We start from the raw sequence: 17,490 nt of genomic DNA on the forward strand, positions 1-17,490 counted from the left end.
AGCGTACTACAAACAGACCTTCAGACAGGTTGTAAATAAACCGACTGGTTAACCAAACTTGCTAGAAAAACAAAATGAAAGCAACTTATTGGTTGTAAATGTCCACCACAGTCAACAGACCAACTTCCTGGTTCGACTTTGACTTGTGCACACACACAGTTTTCCTCTGCAACCAGGGATTATTACATTTCATGTGTGCCCAAGTTTTACTTCCAGATAAAGTGGTTCAGAATCAGTTGGCTTGTTTGTAGCGAACTCACTGTGTCCCCAGATCTCAGAACAACATTGTCATAACAGATAGAAACATTGGCCAAAACCATGAAAATTAGAGTAATTTAAGTTTCAGCTGCTTATTCATATTTATTTTTAATAGATTTAGAAAAGAATTTTCACAGTACTGTATAATTAAGTTATTGTTCTTGTTTTCTAGTTTTTTTTTGTACAAAAATGTGGAATAAGGATTCAAAGAAAACCTAATGAATTACATTTTGACAATACATAATGTAAATCCCACAGTGAAGTTGACATGGATTTTTTTTCATCCATGAGTTGATTGGCTTCATTCAAATGATCCACACCCTGCCCAGCAGTCTCCTGTGTATGTTAATCATTAATGCACTTTTGTCTGTTCATGATTTTACACCTGTAAAACACCCACTAGGAATAAAGGACAATTGTGAGCTAATCTGAAAATCTGAATGTACAAATGTGACGTGGATGAAATGACTAAAGTGGGGAAGAGAATGTGAACATGTTTGCACTTTGCCGCTGATGCACTGGCGTAGTTTTAACAAAAGAGAAACTAAGATGTGTTTTTATGTTTGCGTGAATTTGTGCATGACAGCATGGATGTCTACACAAACACACCTTCCCACAGATGGTGTAACTAAGTTCAGTTTTCTTTGCAGCACCATAGAAAATGTGCATCCATAGTTTGTTCTTCAGCGGTCGTTCACAGCTTGTGTATATGATGCATGTATGCACAAAGCTGAAAGATTCTCCAGATAAACACAGTGACTCAAACACACACATCCATATCCTGTCTTTATCCTTTCATACTTATTCACATGTGCACATATAGCAATGTAGCTGCTATTGGATTACCAGTGAGGCTGTTATCCTATTACAAGACAGAGGTTGCTAGCTGTCATCTGTGTATGATATCAGACAGTCTAAACCAAAGGAAGTGTGTCTCACTCACTCAAACACACACAATGAATATGTGAACACACATACTGCCTCAGCGTATCTTAACACCTGTACATTCCTTGTCTTGAATTTCACTGTGAGCGTTTACAAAATATTACATCCACAGATTGAGAGAGCAGGGCCGGTGCGCGCCTTAGATAGAGGATTAGGCTCGGTGTCACAAGGTCAGTATTTTTAGGATAAGAAAGGGCCAGGAGTCCTTGCAGACGAATGGTTGCAGGTATTGATAGTACATTGATGGGAGTGTTTGGATTAGCAGACTTCTGCTTCTTTCTTTCATAGCTTTAGGCCCTGTGCTGCTTGAGTAACCGATATCTTGACACCAGTAAGTAAACTTTGAACTCCCCCTCCTACAGCAGAGAGCCTTGGTGAGCCAAAGAGAGGAGTGGCTGCTAGTGTGCATGTTTATGAGTTATGAGGTGCTTAAAAGACAGCCTGTAGGTGAGGGATAGGTGAATGCTATGCACATATACAGACCCACACAAGAACACTGGCTGAGCAAACCAGATGTACAATATATCTCTTTTTTTAAAAATCATATCTGTGTTTTCAGTTTAGTTTTATGACTGTTTTTACAGCCCTTTTGCCGCTGTGACTCACTGGTCATGGACTTAAATAAATTTCCCTCTGACAAAATGGACTGCATCATAAAGCCTGTCAAAGATAGTTCTTGTGAATAAAATTGTTTTTACCTGCTGTCAGTGAACGTGCCTGACGGTCTTTTGATCAGCAAGAAGCCGGTGTAAAAATAACTAGAATAGTGTTTTCATCATCAGTTCTGCGAGGAGCAGAGAGGGACTCCGCCCACCGTGCAGCCCGCTGTGTGTACCTGCTATAACACACAGCTGAGAGGAAGCTGCCACTGGCCTGATTACAACCTGATTTAGATGTGACAAGATGTCTTAGCTTCTTGCCCTGGAAGCTTCTCTCTCTGGCCTTGTAAGCCTCAGCAGAACATGAATGCTGATTTATATCAACCCAGATGTGCTCCAGTTTGTAAGTGCATGGTGCTTACTGAGCGCTGCATTCACTCCTTTGTCAAAAATGTACACCCGCTTGCTGAAGCATTCAAATTGTTAAATGTTGGAAATAGAGAGTACGCAACAGTTCATGTCTGTCACGTAGTTGATTCCTCTCACACCCTCAGGGGTGTCAGCCTATATTCTAGTTCCTATGAGGAAGTTCACCTTAAATATTTGTTTTGTTATGGTAGAGCAGAGCAGGTGGCATTTCTTTCACAAAGACAAAGGGTGACAATGATCAGTAATGTGCGTTGGAGATTTTGCATTGTAACACAGAGAGAAATTAGAGTTTACATAATTGGAATAACTTAACGACTATAAGAACCACTAAAGGGGAGTATATTTAAGGAAGTCCAAAGTATACATAAAAATGTGGGTTAGACCTGAAATAATTAGTTCATTCATTGATAATTTGAATAACACAAAATTAAAGTTATTTTCTTGATAATCAGTTCATCAATTAGTCATTTTTAGCCATGCTAACAATGGAGTTAAAATTGCTGATCTATAGGTCACATGATCCGTCTGAAACAAACTTTCAGACATTCATGGTCCCCAGAGGATGAATCGTAGTGACTTTGTGATCCCTTTTTTCTCTAGCAACACCATGACGTTAATATTTGTGGTTTTGAGTGAAATTTTCCAACAATTATTGGATGGATTGCCATGACACCATTTGGCTCATACATTGATGTTACCTTAAGGATGAATCCCTAAATTTTCATCCAGCACCATCATCAGGTCAATATTTGAATTTGATAAATACAGTGGTTTATAACCCGCTGTGCTTTATTAATGTCAACTGTTAGCACTGTTAACATGCTAGTATAAACATTATACTCGCTGTACATCACCATGTTAGTTTTTGTCAGTGTGAACATATTGCCTTATTATTGCCATATTGCTTTAGGAAGTCCAGTCTAAGAGCTGCAAAGGTAACAAGGCCCTATTATTTAAATTTTATACAATTCTTTTGTCAATGTTTAGTTTATTGAAGCACGGCAAAATGTGCAACAAATTTATGAGAGGTTAACACTGTGAACATTACAAGTTGAACTTCACAGATGATCATATGGATGTGACGGATTGTGTCTTAGAGGCACTCAGACTCTTAAACACCTGAGAAGTTTAATGAAGCTCTTTGTCAGGTGGAGAAACATTCCTGCGTGATGATATTAAGCTCTCAATGATGGCCCGGGGGTAGAAGGTGAGAGGTGGAAGAGAAAGCTTAGACATGGAGAGTCATGATCTCTACCCGTCTTTTTCTGTTACTCTGGGATTCTCCTTTTTCCTTCTCCCCCTCGGTTTCCCTGCTCAGCCTCTTTCCAGGCAGCACTGCTGCAGCCACACCTGCATCATGCTAACCAAATACTGTTATTTTTACTTCACTCACTGTGACGTCACACTTGGTTGTATTTATTTAGCCATCATGAATCACCAGTGAGCAGTCCACATAAATCAGCAGAATGATGTCATAGTTTTTAGGGGCAGGATTGTTTTCAGGTGATGTGTGATTTCTAAGAAAACAGATACTTGTGATGACTTTTTACCACCTCTTGTTGTGTTGTCTCCTGCTGCCTCTTTGCTCTCTCTGCGTCTGCTTTGAGTTGTTGTTTGGGTCCATTTCTTTTGCGTTAACATCTTGTCCATCAACCTCCTCCACCCCTAATTCATAAGTAATGACCATGCAGCAGGCAGGCAGGGAGCCAGGCAGAGTAGCAGAGCAGACATGCTGGCTGGCCGGGCCTCGTCCCTGTGGACCAGAGCCACTTACTGTATCTCTCACAATAATGACATATGCATTGACTGGCTTAAGGAAAGTGGCTAAAAAGAGACTCAATGTTTGTGAAGTTTCACTGGTGTTCCTCTCTTTATTCATTAAGGGTAGTACACTTGATTGGGGGACTTGATTAATAGTCCTAAAAGCAACAACAAACAACAATTTCATACAAAAATTGTGGCCAAGAACTATTAATCAGGGAAAAACCCTGATAACTCGCATCAATACTGGCATTATTAGATAAGCCATCTGGTTGTAACATAAAACATAATTACAGTCATGACTATAAATATTGTCATATACAACACATGAACAAATGATCTAACATAAAGAAAGAGGAAACAGTGACTCAATAACTAACCTGAGCTCATACATCCTATTCTTAAACCATAAACTTTCACACTTATCTGTGGTGATTGTTTTCATGCCAGGTCTAAGCATATTCCCCTTTAGAGCAACAATATTTAGGAAAATGTTTTCCCAACCAAACAAATTGATTCAATTATCCCCACATAACAAGTCTTTTAGATCTGTAAATAAAACAGAAACATACTTACACTAGTGAAGTTTCAGGAAATATTGTCACAATCTCCCCTTTCTGAATTACAGCACTGAATAAAATAAACAATAAACTGTTTGGATATAAAGTGTCATCACTTCCTCATTTTACCCTATTAGATATTTGTGTTGAATTAAGTCATAATTCATGTATGAACCCGTGAGTTGTGGCTGAAAATGTGTTTTGACCTTTGACCTATAACCACCAAAATCTGTTCAGTTTTTTCAAATTCAGTTCCTCCTTCAGGTCAAGTTCATTTTTCTGCGAAATTGGAAGAAATTCCCCTAAGGCATTCCTAAGATACCACGTTCATGAGAATGGGACGTATGGACAGACAACCCAAAAACATAAATAGTTGAAATCAAAGCCTTTGAAGTTGTTATAGTCTGGCTCACTAGCATGGTAAATTTAATGTATTCAAAATGACTTATTTGACTGTAGATTTGAGGATGCAGCACAAGCCGGTGTCTAATTTATTTTTAGATATGCAAATCTTAATTCCTGGAAGCTTTGAAGTGGCAATATAAAGAGAGTCTTTGTAATTATGACACTAGATCCTGACACTGTCCCTGTTATTCTGTAGTTCTGTTGTTCTTAGATGCTCAACAGACACATGTTGACATATTACACCACCTGTCATAGATATTGCTTATTTAATGATTTTTCCATTACATTGTGCATTTAAATCTATTACACTGACTAAGTCCTTTTGCTCTGGATGAAAATCATACAGTTTCTTTCCAAATGAAGTGATAAGTTATCTACCAGCAACTGCTGGACGTTCAAAAACTCAGTGATTGTTTTACCACATTCTAATAAATCTGGGACACAAGAAAAGCAGAATAGTCAGAATCTAAATATAACAACAGCAAAACTCACATCATTAGCAATTAATGGGAATAAAAGTGGGACAAAAATAATGCCCTGTGGAACACCACAAGATGAGAAGTAATTTTGGTGTAAGACAGTTCAACAATGCAAGTCCTAAACTTCACAAAAACCTGAAATTAACTGTGTTAACTCAACATAATCACAAGTCTGAGAGAAAAATATGATTTTTGGACACATGAATTATACAGATACCTTCTACTAAGGGATTACTATAGGCTAGAAAATACATCAAAGCAGATTCCTCCAAGTGAATGGTGTGATCCAAATCAGAATCAAAGCTTATAGTGAAAGTATCATTATACTTCATTTCTGTATTTCATCTGAAGAAAGTGTAATGGGAAACAACGGATATCTGGTTAAAATACTGTTAGTAGCAAGTAAAAAAGCAGTGGGGAAGGTAGCGCCACTGACAAACGACCAAATAATAGGGGAATGAATCTTCTTAATAGAAAAATTATGACATATCTTGACTACAAGAAGCATAACTGGGAGTAAAATGAGAAAAATGGACACTTTATCAGCCATCAGAATGGAATCTTATTAATGATAGAAAAACATGAATGAATGGGCCAAATAGTAGGTTAGTATAAGTAGTATACTTAAGTAGTATAAGTTGGTTTTCAATGTGATGCTACTGCAGAGTGAATGCTGCTCAGGTTTTGCAGATTTAGTCATATCTTCCATTACCCTGCTCTGTTTGCTTGAGAGAAAGGAGCAGCAGTATTAACACCTATAAAAAGCCCTGTCACCATAACTGTGCAAGATGGATGATTCTCCTTCCCTGACCTCTCCTCTCCTCCCTCCCTCTCTGCTCTCTCAGATGACATGGCGTCCTCAGTACCGCAGCTCCAAGTTCCGCCACGTGTTTGGTAAGGCCGCCACCAAGGAGAGCTGCTATGATGGCGTGCCAATCACACGCAGCGTCCAGGACAACAACTTCTGTGCTGTCAACCCACGTTTCCTGGCAGTCATCACTGAGTGTGCTGGGGGAGGGGCCTTCCTGGTCCTGTCCATCCATCATGTGAGTATCTGCACCTCATGGTTGAATTTACAGACTGTCATTTTTGTCCTGATGTCTTTTTAAGTGGTATATGCATTATTTCACTCAAAATGGCGATAAGGCATCCAGGGATATGTTGCCAAAGTTTCATTGATTTGTACTCTGATGGGGGACAAATTGTCTTGCTACAAGGAGCGAAAAGTAGTCTGCTTGCAGACCTCTGAATTTCTTTTCTTTTTCTTTTTTTTTTTTTTTTTTAAAGCTATTTGATTAAGTCTAGTGTTGTCCTCACCAACATTGTGTTTCTCTCGCTGGAAAACTACAAAACTGATCACAGTTTTTTTTTAGGTGATTTTTAGATAAATGAGATGGATGTAGTTATATAGGCTGTTGAAAGTTGAGGCACAGAAATAATGAATCTTAAATTGGTATTGCAACTGGAGCTTCTGTGTTGACTAATAATAACATAAATAGGCCAGATATACTACTTCGCTTGCCACTGAGTGGTTAGTACAAAACAAAAGAAATTAATCCTCCCTTCAAAATAGAAAATGGCTAACATAAAGCCAATATCGCACTGAATATTAACGTGAAACTTAATGAATGTTCAGTCTAAACATTAGTGTAGAAAGCACTAGAAACAGTGTTCAAATAATGGGGTTTTCTAAAGCTTTATTGAAAGTTATTGTGCCATCCTTGTCTGTTTTTAATGGGTAATCTGAGATCAGAACTTTTCCCTGAGCAGTTTTGAACCCTGAGTGTTGCATATTCAGTATTTATCAGATTACTAGAATAAAACTATCCTGTAAGTACTCTGCAAACTTCAGGAAACTTTAAAACAGAATTGTCTTTCATGCTGGCAGTTTAAGTCAGAAATGACTAAGGTAGGGCATAACCGTCTTTCATGGCCTCTCTATGCTCCTGCACTCACAGCACACCTGGAAAAGACAGCTCTGCTCTCAGAATATAAATAGCACAGCAGCAGTGGAGCCAAAAGAATCTCTAAATACCAGGAAAGCCCCGGCAGCTCATTCACTACAACCTAAACATCACATGTGGTCTGCCCCCCCCCAGCCTCATTATTCTATCATATCTTCCTCACCAACCTCATCTTAAATGTGTTTCATCCAACACTCATCCAGACATTATTTATGGATATTATCGCACCTACTGGTGTTATCAGTAACAATACTGATCTCTCAACTAAACTCAGCCAGACCGCTTCACTCGTGTGCAGGTTAAATTTACAGTCCCCCTGTATATCTTCACTGCAGAGTGATTCATCAAGCTGAACACCTCTCCCTCCTTTTCTCCCTCTTCCCGTCTGTGTCCGTATTTTAAATCGTCTTGGTGAATTATCACCATCTTCCTGGCATGGGCAAGAATTGCATATAAGCTTAGGAATGACATAACTCATCTTTTGACCCCCTCTTTCCCCTCCTGTCTTGAAGAAGTGAAACTTCTGCACCCCCCCTTCCACCGCCCTCACATCCCACCTATGTCTGTGTGCACTTACAGATAAGCTATTGTTCTGTGGAGAACATAGTTAACAAACATAAATATAAGAACAGAAGTGCTGTGTTCTTCTTACCTGTGCCTGTGTCGGGTTAGCTGGAAGCACACATAATGGTTACATCATTCCCTGGTTCCAAACACACTTTACTTGCACAGTAATCTAGCCTGCGGGTGTGTGTGTGTCAGTTGATAGAAGGTTCTGTTCATACAAACAGCATAATTAGCAGTCTTGTTGCGGGGAAAAAAAATCTTCAGTAAGACTCAATGACTCAATGTATGTCATTCATTTTAAAGTCATGGAGGATTTGATTGCTTGCAAGAGCCAATACCTGTCCTAACGTGCACAGATCGACCTGTCCTGTTTCGATACTCGCAACTGGCTGTCTTTAAAGCTGCACTAATCATTAATAATTTATATTGAAGGGGAGATCCACCGATTTTTCACATTTTACAAGTCAATTTGAAGGTGTTGGGGACATATGTGAAAAAAGATGTGTAAAGCCTTTTAAGGCTCAAGAGGGAGCGGTGCAAAATCTGATAAACTGACACAAGTGATGTCACTTGAGGCAGCTTCAGTTTGGTCTGAAGATGAAAAGTCTGAAAATGAATAAAACTGTTGGTGTGGAGAGAGAAAGATGTGCAATTACCAAACCTCTGCAGCCTGCAACACATCTCTGCTCGAGCATAGTGGCTCGAGGCTACATAAACCACTGGTAGCATAAGAATCTCAGACTGAAGTGCTAGCGGTTGAGTTGCATTGTGGGTAATATTTGGGCAGCAGGTTTTGACAAGTAAAATGAGTGCATGGAAACAGACAATATCTTTGGTATTACTGCATTGATTTTGATCCTTCTGAACGCTGAATCACTGGAGTACTCTTTTAACAGTTGATTCAAATTCCTACATGCAATGTGAAGGGGGTTATTTCAAAGTTAGCAATTAGCTGGTTCATTTAGCCACTAGAGAATAAAAAAAGAGATATTTCCCTTAGAGTGTATAGTAACTACAATGAATATTTAACTTACTTTCATTAGATGACTGTTTGCAAACACTTTTGCCACAACAACATTATTAGGTGATAATATGTCAACTCGTTTTGCTGCCCCTAAGTGGCCAAAACATCAGTTAATGCTGCTTTAAGTTTTGTCCAGTGTCAGACTGCAGCCCTCACTCTCAGGACGCTCTGCTCTTTTCTTTACCAACGCTACGTACAGAGCTCCGTCAAAGAGCTTTCATGTGGGCAGCTGGGTCCACTTGGATTAAACTACAAAAAAACTGAAATTACAGACACAAGTCGGCTTAAACGATTTTAACAACATGAACTTAGAGGATGCAAGTGCAGTTCTTCCAATGTATAGTTTTAATTCTTTACTGTTTTCTGATCTTTTGGGGGAAAAAAAAATCCTTTCCTTCCTCTCTTCCCTTCTACGTATGTTGGTTCTACGTACCATAATTATGCTGCTATTTTAGCCAGGGTCTCTGACAAAACAGATTTGAAATGAAGGCCTACTGTACTGTATGAATGAATGGCTGATTTGCCTTTGTTTTGAATGTTTTAACTCCACTTTAAGGTGGTTCTTTTTATAGGAAATCAAACCCTGCGGATAAAAGAAGACTGGGTTGTTTCTCTTAATTCCTGGAATGTTTGTAGTTTGTAAATAAAGGTTGTTTTTTTTTTTTTATCACAGAGTGGCTTTACGCATGTAGTAAACACCCAGTTAGATGCATAGAGTACTCCATTAATCCCAACAGAAAGTGCCTGTGTTATAGCAGTAACACAAACCTTAAATCAAATGAGGTAGGTAAGAAGCAAAACGAAATAAAATAAAAAATACCAGCAATTAGAATAGAATAAATAATAACCTGAGAGAAGAGACTGAACTAAACTCCAGGGCCATCCTCTCTAACCTCACTATGTATTATTACAACAATATAAAATAGGTCTTCATGCGAGAAGTTACAGTTGTTGACAAAAACTGTACATTGATAAACACTAAATATGTCCTTATGCCTGCTTATAACAATATTGTAGTGTTTTATAAAGCATTAATACTAATAGGGGGATTTTAAAGTAAAGTGTTACCAATTCTGTTGGTTTATTTTTGGGTGTCCCTCTGTCAGACGGGTAAAGTGGACCCTCACCACCCCAGAGTATCGGGCCACAGAGGCAACGTGTTAGACATCAAGTGGAATCCCTTCAATGACTACTGCATCGCCTCCGGCTCGGAGGACACGACGGTTTGTTCATGCACACGCACACACACACACACACACACACAGTCAGCACATTTTCCAAAAGGTTCACTGACATGTTATCATTTGCTCTGGAATATGAGCATGTAGCAGCAGGGGACGATTCTACTGCCTTTCAGTTTAGTCTTAAGAAGAACTAGAAGTCATTCCTCACATTCCTCAGCTCTGACCTGGCAGAGAGGCTCAGCAAAAATCCCTGTAGACAGAAAGAGAGATGAAGAGTCAACAGGTTTTGTATCATCTTAACACAATTTTGAAAAAGTGTGCCTTTGGGTTGTATCATTTATTTTCCATATTCAGTGGACCGTACATCCTGCGATTATTCCCACACTGGGTATTTTATATAACTGTAGAGCTGTTGTGTGCAGAGATTGATTTTTTGGGGGGGGGTTTTTTGTGTTTTATTAATTTGGTGTTGTGTGTGTGTGTGTGTGTGTGTCTGTGTGTAGGTGAAAGTGTGGGAGATCCCTCCTCATGGTGTGCTGAAGAACCTTACAGTACCGTGGAAGGAGCTTCAGGGTCACAGCCGCAGAGTGAGCCTCATCGAGTGGCACCCGACTGCAAACAACATCCTCTTCAGCACAGCCTACGACTACAAGGTGACACACTGTACACATACACACTAGCCGTAGCACAAACTTGTGGGCGTTTCTGGCTAAATGGCTGTATGACAAGAAATGAACTCAGGAGGTGCTGTGACATATACTATATGCAATTCTGTATTACAATGCAGCCAAACAGGTCACAGCTGTAAAGATGGCTTGCGGCTACAATACAGCCCACTGATTATTACAGCATTTTCCTGAGTTACTGTATGAAGCATCACAAGCATTTTGCATTCTACCTCATGAGTTGTGGTAGCTGTGCTGTTGTAGTGGGTCTGACTGTGTTGTGTTGTTGTGTTGAAGGGAAGCATCACTCTTCCCAGGACTGTCTTTGAGTACTTCAGTGTCAAACACCAGCAAAGGCACGTGTAGTTGTGAAGAAACAGAACAGTCACAGGGTTTCTCTTGCATTAATGCTCTCTGTGCCTGTGTAACATCATCAGCAAAGTCACTAAATGCCCCTCACTGACATACATGGTCTCAACAATGCAAACTATACTGTAGTCTGCCTACATCTGTGCCTCAACTCCCGCAGCAGATTTATGCATGAAGATAAATAAAAATACAATTCTAAAACATGAAAATGTCCATACATATACTACAGCAAAAACAAGTACAGTTTGTAAAAAAAGACGATCGTGATACTTCCTGTTGTAACACAGAACATTCCCCTTCATAAAAAAGTTCACATCGGAAGTGTAACACTGGAAATGTCTAATGTCAACCTCCGTCCCCCAAGATAAAAGTCTTCACTTAATCTTCAGGATTTTACAGAGATGTACAAAAGCCTGTTAATGACATGATGCAATATCACACTGCTACACTGTAAAGTTGAAATGTTAAGTTAACCTTTCCCACTAATTTTAGTTTCAACTTGTAAGACAATAAATTTTAGTCTGAAAACCAAATGCAGCATATCAAATCCAAATCAATTTGAAATCATCAGTGTCTCAAGTCATAAGTCAGTGTCGTTCAGATGAAGTGCTTAATGGATCATCAAACAACATCTAAAACCCTGCATCCAATAATGTTTGTAACTTTCTAAAATTTGACAATCTGACAATTTGACAGGTGAGTGCAGGTGAGACAATATTCAGGATTTTAACTTTTCCCTTAAAGTTCTTGGCTTTGTATGTGCGAATGAGTGCAGCGCCATGAGTTCCTTCAAGGAAAGACTGTCTGAAGGTTTACACATACATTTGTATGATTTTTGGATCTCCTCCCTGTGTTGGTCGGCTTTTCACCCAGTCTTCAAATGTAGACAGTCTAAAAAGAGGAGTCTCTGTTGGTTGCCTGACAACTTCAAAGCAAAAGACTTGTCATAAAACCACGTCAGTTTTTGTTTTTGTTTTTACACGGCAGCTAACCAGCTGCTCGCTGTAGCTTTACTTTGTATATTTACATTTCTATTTACCGAACAGACGTGAGAATGAGAGTAATGATTTAACTCTCAGCAAATCAAATAAGCATAATTCCCTAAATGTCAAACTATTCTATCCTAGTCCTGTTAACTTTTCTTTAAACCTCAAAAGAGAAATAAATAAGTGCTACTTGAGTTGCCATCTGACTGACTATCTGAATTTCTGTGTGTGTTTGTGTGTGTCCGCGTGTGGGTGCTTGCGTGTGTTTCTGCACCGTCTGCCCACACCTGCAGATAATGATCTGGAACCTGGACTGTTCAGAGCAGGTGATAAAGAACCCTGTACGGACCATCAGCCACCACACAGACGTGGTCCTCTCCATGTCTTTCAACACAGACTGCAGCCTCCTCGCCACCACCTGCAAGGACAGGAGGGTCCGGCTGATGGAGCCGCGCTCAGGAAACCTACTGCGGGTAATGCTCAGTGTGTGTGTGTGTGTGTGTGTGTGTGTGTGTGTGTGTGTATGTATCTTTATCTGGTGTAATAATCCTGCAGAAACATTGAAGGAACTGCAGTGTTCTTGTTTTGATATTGTTATTTCAATATGCACCAGCCTATGTAATGTAACTTACAGGTGTTTTAGTGCTTATTTCTGTTATATTTTAAAATACATGGATTTTATCACTGTTTATTTATTATATTAAAAAGTGAAAAAGATCATTTAAAAATGGGAAACTGTTCTATGATCAGCGGCTCATTTGCATTTTCTCTCAAATTTTCTCCGCACCTTTTTTCTTAGATGCACTTGCAGCTTGTTTACTTTCTGGAAACTGTGTTTCTTTGCATCTAGAAATACAACTTTAAAATGCCTGGGGACATAAAATCTAAATGAAAATCAATTTAAACCGATGTGCTCCAGATATTTTTCAGTGAGATCAAGTTGTGGTGAACTATAGTATGACGGCCAGTATTGCATAAGTGGGAGTTCCCTGCTCCATTTCCCCTCTCCCAGCTTGGGCACTCAGGCACTCATCCAGCACCACACAGCCAAAACTGACACCTCTGGCCTGGACTGGCCAACGGCATAACTCCATAGACCTCTGGGTCACCAGCCAATGACTCACACACTTTACATTAGTCTGCTCTCACTCCGTTTGCCTGCCAAACAAGCTCATGTGGATGGACATGTAGGAGACATTTCATCATTGTGCTGTAATATTGATGTTTTGGAAGCCAATACTGTTAGCAGATTCGTCTACACCTTTTATATATAAAAAAAATCTTATACTGTGCATGCCAAACGCTTGATGCTTTCCTTGATGTATGTTGGGTTGTGTGTTTGCAGGAAGCCAACTGCAAGACGCACAAAGCCAGTAAGGTGTTGGTCCTGGGTAACATGAAGATGCTCCTCACATCAGGCACTTCACGCTGGAACGATCGACAGGTAGCACTGTGGGATCAGGTAAGAGCAACTAAAGAGTAACAGGAAGTTTTACGTGGATTTTTGGTCATGTGGTGACACATACGAACACTTCTGATCAGGTTATAGAGAGTTAGAGAAATTCATGATCTGACCTGATTCAAAACTCCGAACCAGGAGGGCAACACAAAGGTACAGTAAGTGCACCCTTGTCACCAAAAGTCCAGTCACCCCTAGTCTGGATTAAAGATTTAAAAAGTTTAGAAAGTTTAAGATATCAAATAGTGATATACAGTATGGAGATGCATTTACTACAGGGGCCCATGTATAGAACCCACATGAGAAGACAAATAAACTAACAGCAGGCCCAAGAAGAAACACAGTGTCACAACAATAGAGTAATAATTTTACGAATGAAGTAATGGCCACCTTATTACATCAGAGAGGTCACGACTCTAGGCGGCTCTATTTCCTCGTCTACGCCATTAAAGCCTCTGATTAATGGAGAGTCGGGATGAAATGGAAAAAAAGACATTAACACTGAATTGCTGGTTTACCAGGTACACCAAGCTGAAACTACTGTAGTCTAATATAACAGTCCTGCCATGAATCCTCCCTTCATGATGTTTATAATGTTCAGTTTGTGTTGAGATTGTTTTAGAGAGGTGTTGAATTGCGTTTTTTGGAAAGCTAAATATTATTTGGGTGTACCCAATAAACTGCCCACTGAGTGTACAAGGTAAACAAATGGCTGAATATTGAAATAAATATAGAAAGAAAATATTAAGACAAAAGTTGAGAGGTTAGGAAAGTTGAATATTTTGGATTTAAAAAACTGTGGGATTTTCAGTGGTGTACAGCAGCTCATCCATTCATCTCTTGCTCCAGATGGCCTCGTATGTCAATCAAATACTGGGACTGTGCTAAAACAAAATGAAAACATGTAGTACACACAAGCTCCTCCCACCCTGATGTATGATCTTCAGTGGTGTAAAGTTTATTTTATGCAACCTCATGCTTCTAGTCCACTACACCTCAGAGGGGAGTATTGTACTTTTTACTAGTATTAAATAAGCTTATAAAATGTTTAAATTTTAAAGTTTGTGACCTTTAAAAAAAACAAACACAGAATATCACATTTCAGATGTCTGGGTTTGCACCAAATAGACATTTCCCCTCCAAACTTCTCAGTTGGTTTCACTGAAATGATTGATTATTATTTGTGCGAAGCAAGTAATTTTCTGTTTCAGGTACATGAACAAATACTTTTAATAAAAATTTTGAATACAGGACTTTTACTTGTAACATAGTGCTTTGCATTGTTGTATTATTATTTTTACTTGAGTAAGGGATCTGACTATTCCCTCACCTTGATGATTTTATGGCTCTCAGGATGGTGCAAAACACAACCCCACACAATATAAAGTCTGACGCACAACTCTGCCACCTTGTGGACAAATTAGTGGCCAAGCTAAACCACTCATCGGTTCACCTGAAGAATTCACTCAGCATGTGTTAAAGTGGAGTGAAGTTATTTTCTTCTTGATTATGTCAGTACCGAGCACCCTGCTCACACCTGTTGGTTTGTTATTGTGTGGATGTAGCAGGCTGGTATGTTTTGATGTGTGCGAGTGTATCGTGGGTGGAGGATTATGGCTGAAGCACGGATTAGGGATTGAGCACTGAGTATTTTTAATTCAGCGCTGGAGAGTACCTCTTATGCAGAAGTGGATTTAAATGATAGAGTGTTTTGATATGAGGGATCGGTGTGCATGCTGCTGGTGCTTAAGTGTTGTTTTTGGTTCGAGTTGTTGGTCTTTGTGTGTGTTTGCAGGACGATCTGTCTGTGCCTTTGTTAGAAGAGAACCTGGACGGTTCCTCAGGAGTCCTCTTTCCTTTCTACGACCCTGACACACACATGCTCTACCTTGCTGGGAAGGTGGGTCTCTGAAAGCAACCAGACACTGTCTAGACATTTACACACAAAATATTATGGTTACAAAGACTTCTCTTGCCTCTTGTCAGGGTGATGGGAATATCAGGTACTATGAGATCAGCTCAGAAAAACCATACATCCAGTACCTAACAGAGTACCGCTCACACTTACCTCAGAAAGGAATGGGTAAGGAACACACACACAAACACACACATACAGGCACACAATAGTAAAATCACATAGACATGTCACATACACAGCTGCCTGTTCACTTATTTTTACTTTCTGCATCTATAATCAAACTCCACCTTGTTGGATGCCATGTTGAATAATTTTCTTTGCTGAATATGGGTGAAAATAATATATGAAAAATGATCTGCTTGGAAACTACATCTCTTTTCTAGCTGTGCTGACTCTCTCGCACCTTTAAGCAAAACTGCTGTGCAAATAAGCTAACCATATTTGAATAGCCAAACCAGCTGATCATAGCCAGGTTGTAGATCATGTGAAGGGACATGCAGCATGAGGTGAAGCCTTCAAACAGACAGACATCATACACGTATGTTTTAAAACTTAAACTTTAATATTTTGCTGCTATTTTCACTGTGGTCATTTTAAAAAAACAAAACAAAAAAAAAAAACAAGTAGATAATTAAAAATATTCATTGCGAGGGTCTAACTATCAAAAGTAGTCAATTTGTTTTAAAGGTCCCATATTGTATAAAGGTAGATGTCTATGTGTTCTTTGATTATAAAGCAGGTTTAGGCTCTATATTAATTCTTTGAAAGTATCAGAGTGATCAGTCCACAGAGAATTGCACACAGTGTATATTAAAAAAACTGAGGCTTAAAACGAGCTGCCAGGACTCCAGTAACTTTGTGATGTCACTATCACTATACAGCTATGCCCGTAAGCCCCGCTCACCTGGACCCACCATCCAACCTTGCAGGATTTAGTTTCTGTGAATGTTTACCTGAAATCTGCAATACTTTTATTTGAGCAATCAGAAAACAGTCACAGCCAATCAGAAGAGAGGCTCTTATTGGTTATTAAAACCGCAAATTTATATATTCTTATAGATCAACACTGTAAAAGTGTAAATTATGGGAACTTTTTAATTTAGGTCCTGATAATGTGTTCCTAATAAAGTGCTCATTGAGTTTGTCTTACTGTGACAGCACAGATATATTATAGCACACTAGTACAGGATAAAAAGTTAGTCACTCAGCATGTGTGTTCTCCTACAGGTGTGATGCCAAAGAGAGGCCTGGATGTGAGCTCCTGTGAGGTGTTCAGGTTCTACAAACTGGTGACAATCAAGAGTCTCATTGAGCCTCTAGCCATGATCGTACCCCGCAGGGTAAGAGTACATGGACTTTGTAGTGTAATACATCTCAGAGTCCTACTTTGGTGTCTGGTGTGAATTTCCTGTGTATGTGTTTACAGTCGGAGTCGTACCAAGAAGACATCTATCCAATGACATCTGGTAACAAGCCTGCTTTAACTGCAGAGGAGTGGCTCAGTGGCATCGACAAAGGTCCGAAAAGACTTATGCTTGTGTGTGCATTTGTATTTGTTAGCGATGTGGTGGGGCCTGCGTGGGGTTTCTCCTGTTGTCAGACTATATGCAACCCATCTTCCTCCTGGTCACGCTCTTTTGTTTTCCAGGCCCAGTGTTGATGTCTCTGAAGCCTGGAAGTCAAGTAGCAGATTCATATTCGGAGATGAGCAAAGGGCTGGGGAACACTCTGGACACTCGCAGGTCTCAGAGCAGACCAGGCATGCTGCAGCTGGCGTACATTCAGGACCACCTGGGAACCAAAGACGGCAAAGAGGACAGCGGCCATGCAGACGACGACAAAAGTCGAACACCCGTTAGCAACGGAGAAGACCTTGCACTTTGTTCTCCGCCGAGGACAGAGAACGAGGTACTGCATT

The 17,490-nt window shown here is 39.7% G+C and overlaps 1 protein-coding gene across 3 annotated transcripts in view; it reads left to right on the forward strand.

Moving 5' to 3' along the window:
• Positions 1–17,490, forward strand: part of coro2aa (coronin 2Aa) — a 42,307-nt gene that overhangs the window by 18,558 nt on the left and 6,259 nt on the right. For all 3 annotated transcript variants that reach the window (XM_023428231.2, XM_023428229.2, XM_023428232.2), the window contains 10 exons: positions 6,282–6,482; positions 10,098–10,214; positions 10,679–10,828; positions 12,489–12,668; positions 13,541–13,657; positions 15,450–15,554; positions 15,641–15,737; positions 16,800–16,912; positions 16,999–17,089; positions 17,221–17,480. In XM_023428231.2, coding sequence (XP_023283999.1) covers positions 6,282–6,482; positions 10,098–10,214; positions 10,679–10,828; positions 12,489–12,668; positions 13,541–13,657; positions 15,450–15,554; positions 15,641–15,737; positions 16,800–16,912; positions 16,999–17,089; positions 17,221–17,480 — 1,431 coding nt within the window. The remainder of the gene's footprint in view (positions 1–6,281; positions 6,483–10,097; positions 10,215–10,678; positions 10,829–12,488; positions 12,669–13,540; positions 13,658–15,449; positions 15,555–15,640; positions 15,738–16,799; positions 16,913–16,998; positions 17,090–17,220; positions 17,481–17,490) is intronic.

The sequence above is a fragment of the Seriola lalandi genome, unplaced genomic scaffold (assembly GCF_002814215.2).
Source record: "Seriola lalandi dorsalis isolate HSWRI2012SDOR001 ecotype SW California unplaced genomic scaffold, Sedor1 jcf7180002054872, whole genome shotgun sequence".
Taxonomy (NCBI): domain Eukaryota; kingdom Metazoa; phylum Chordata; class Actinopteri; order Carangiformes; family Carangidae; genus Seriola; species Seriola lalandi.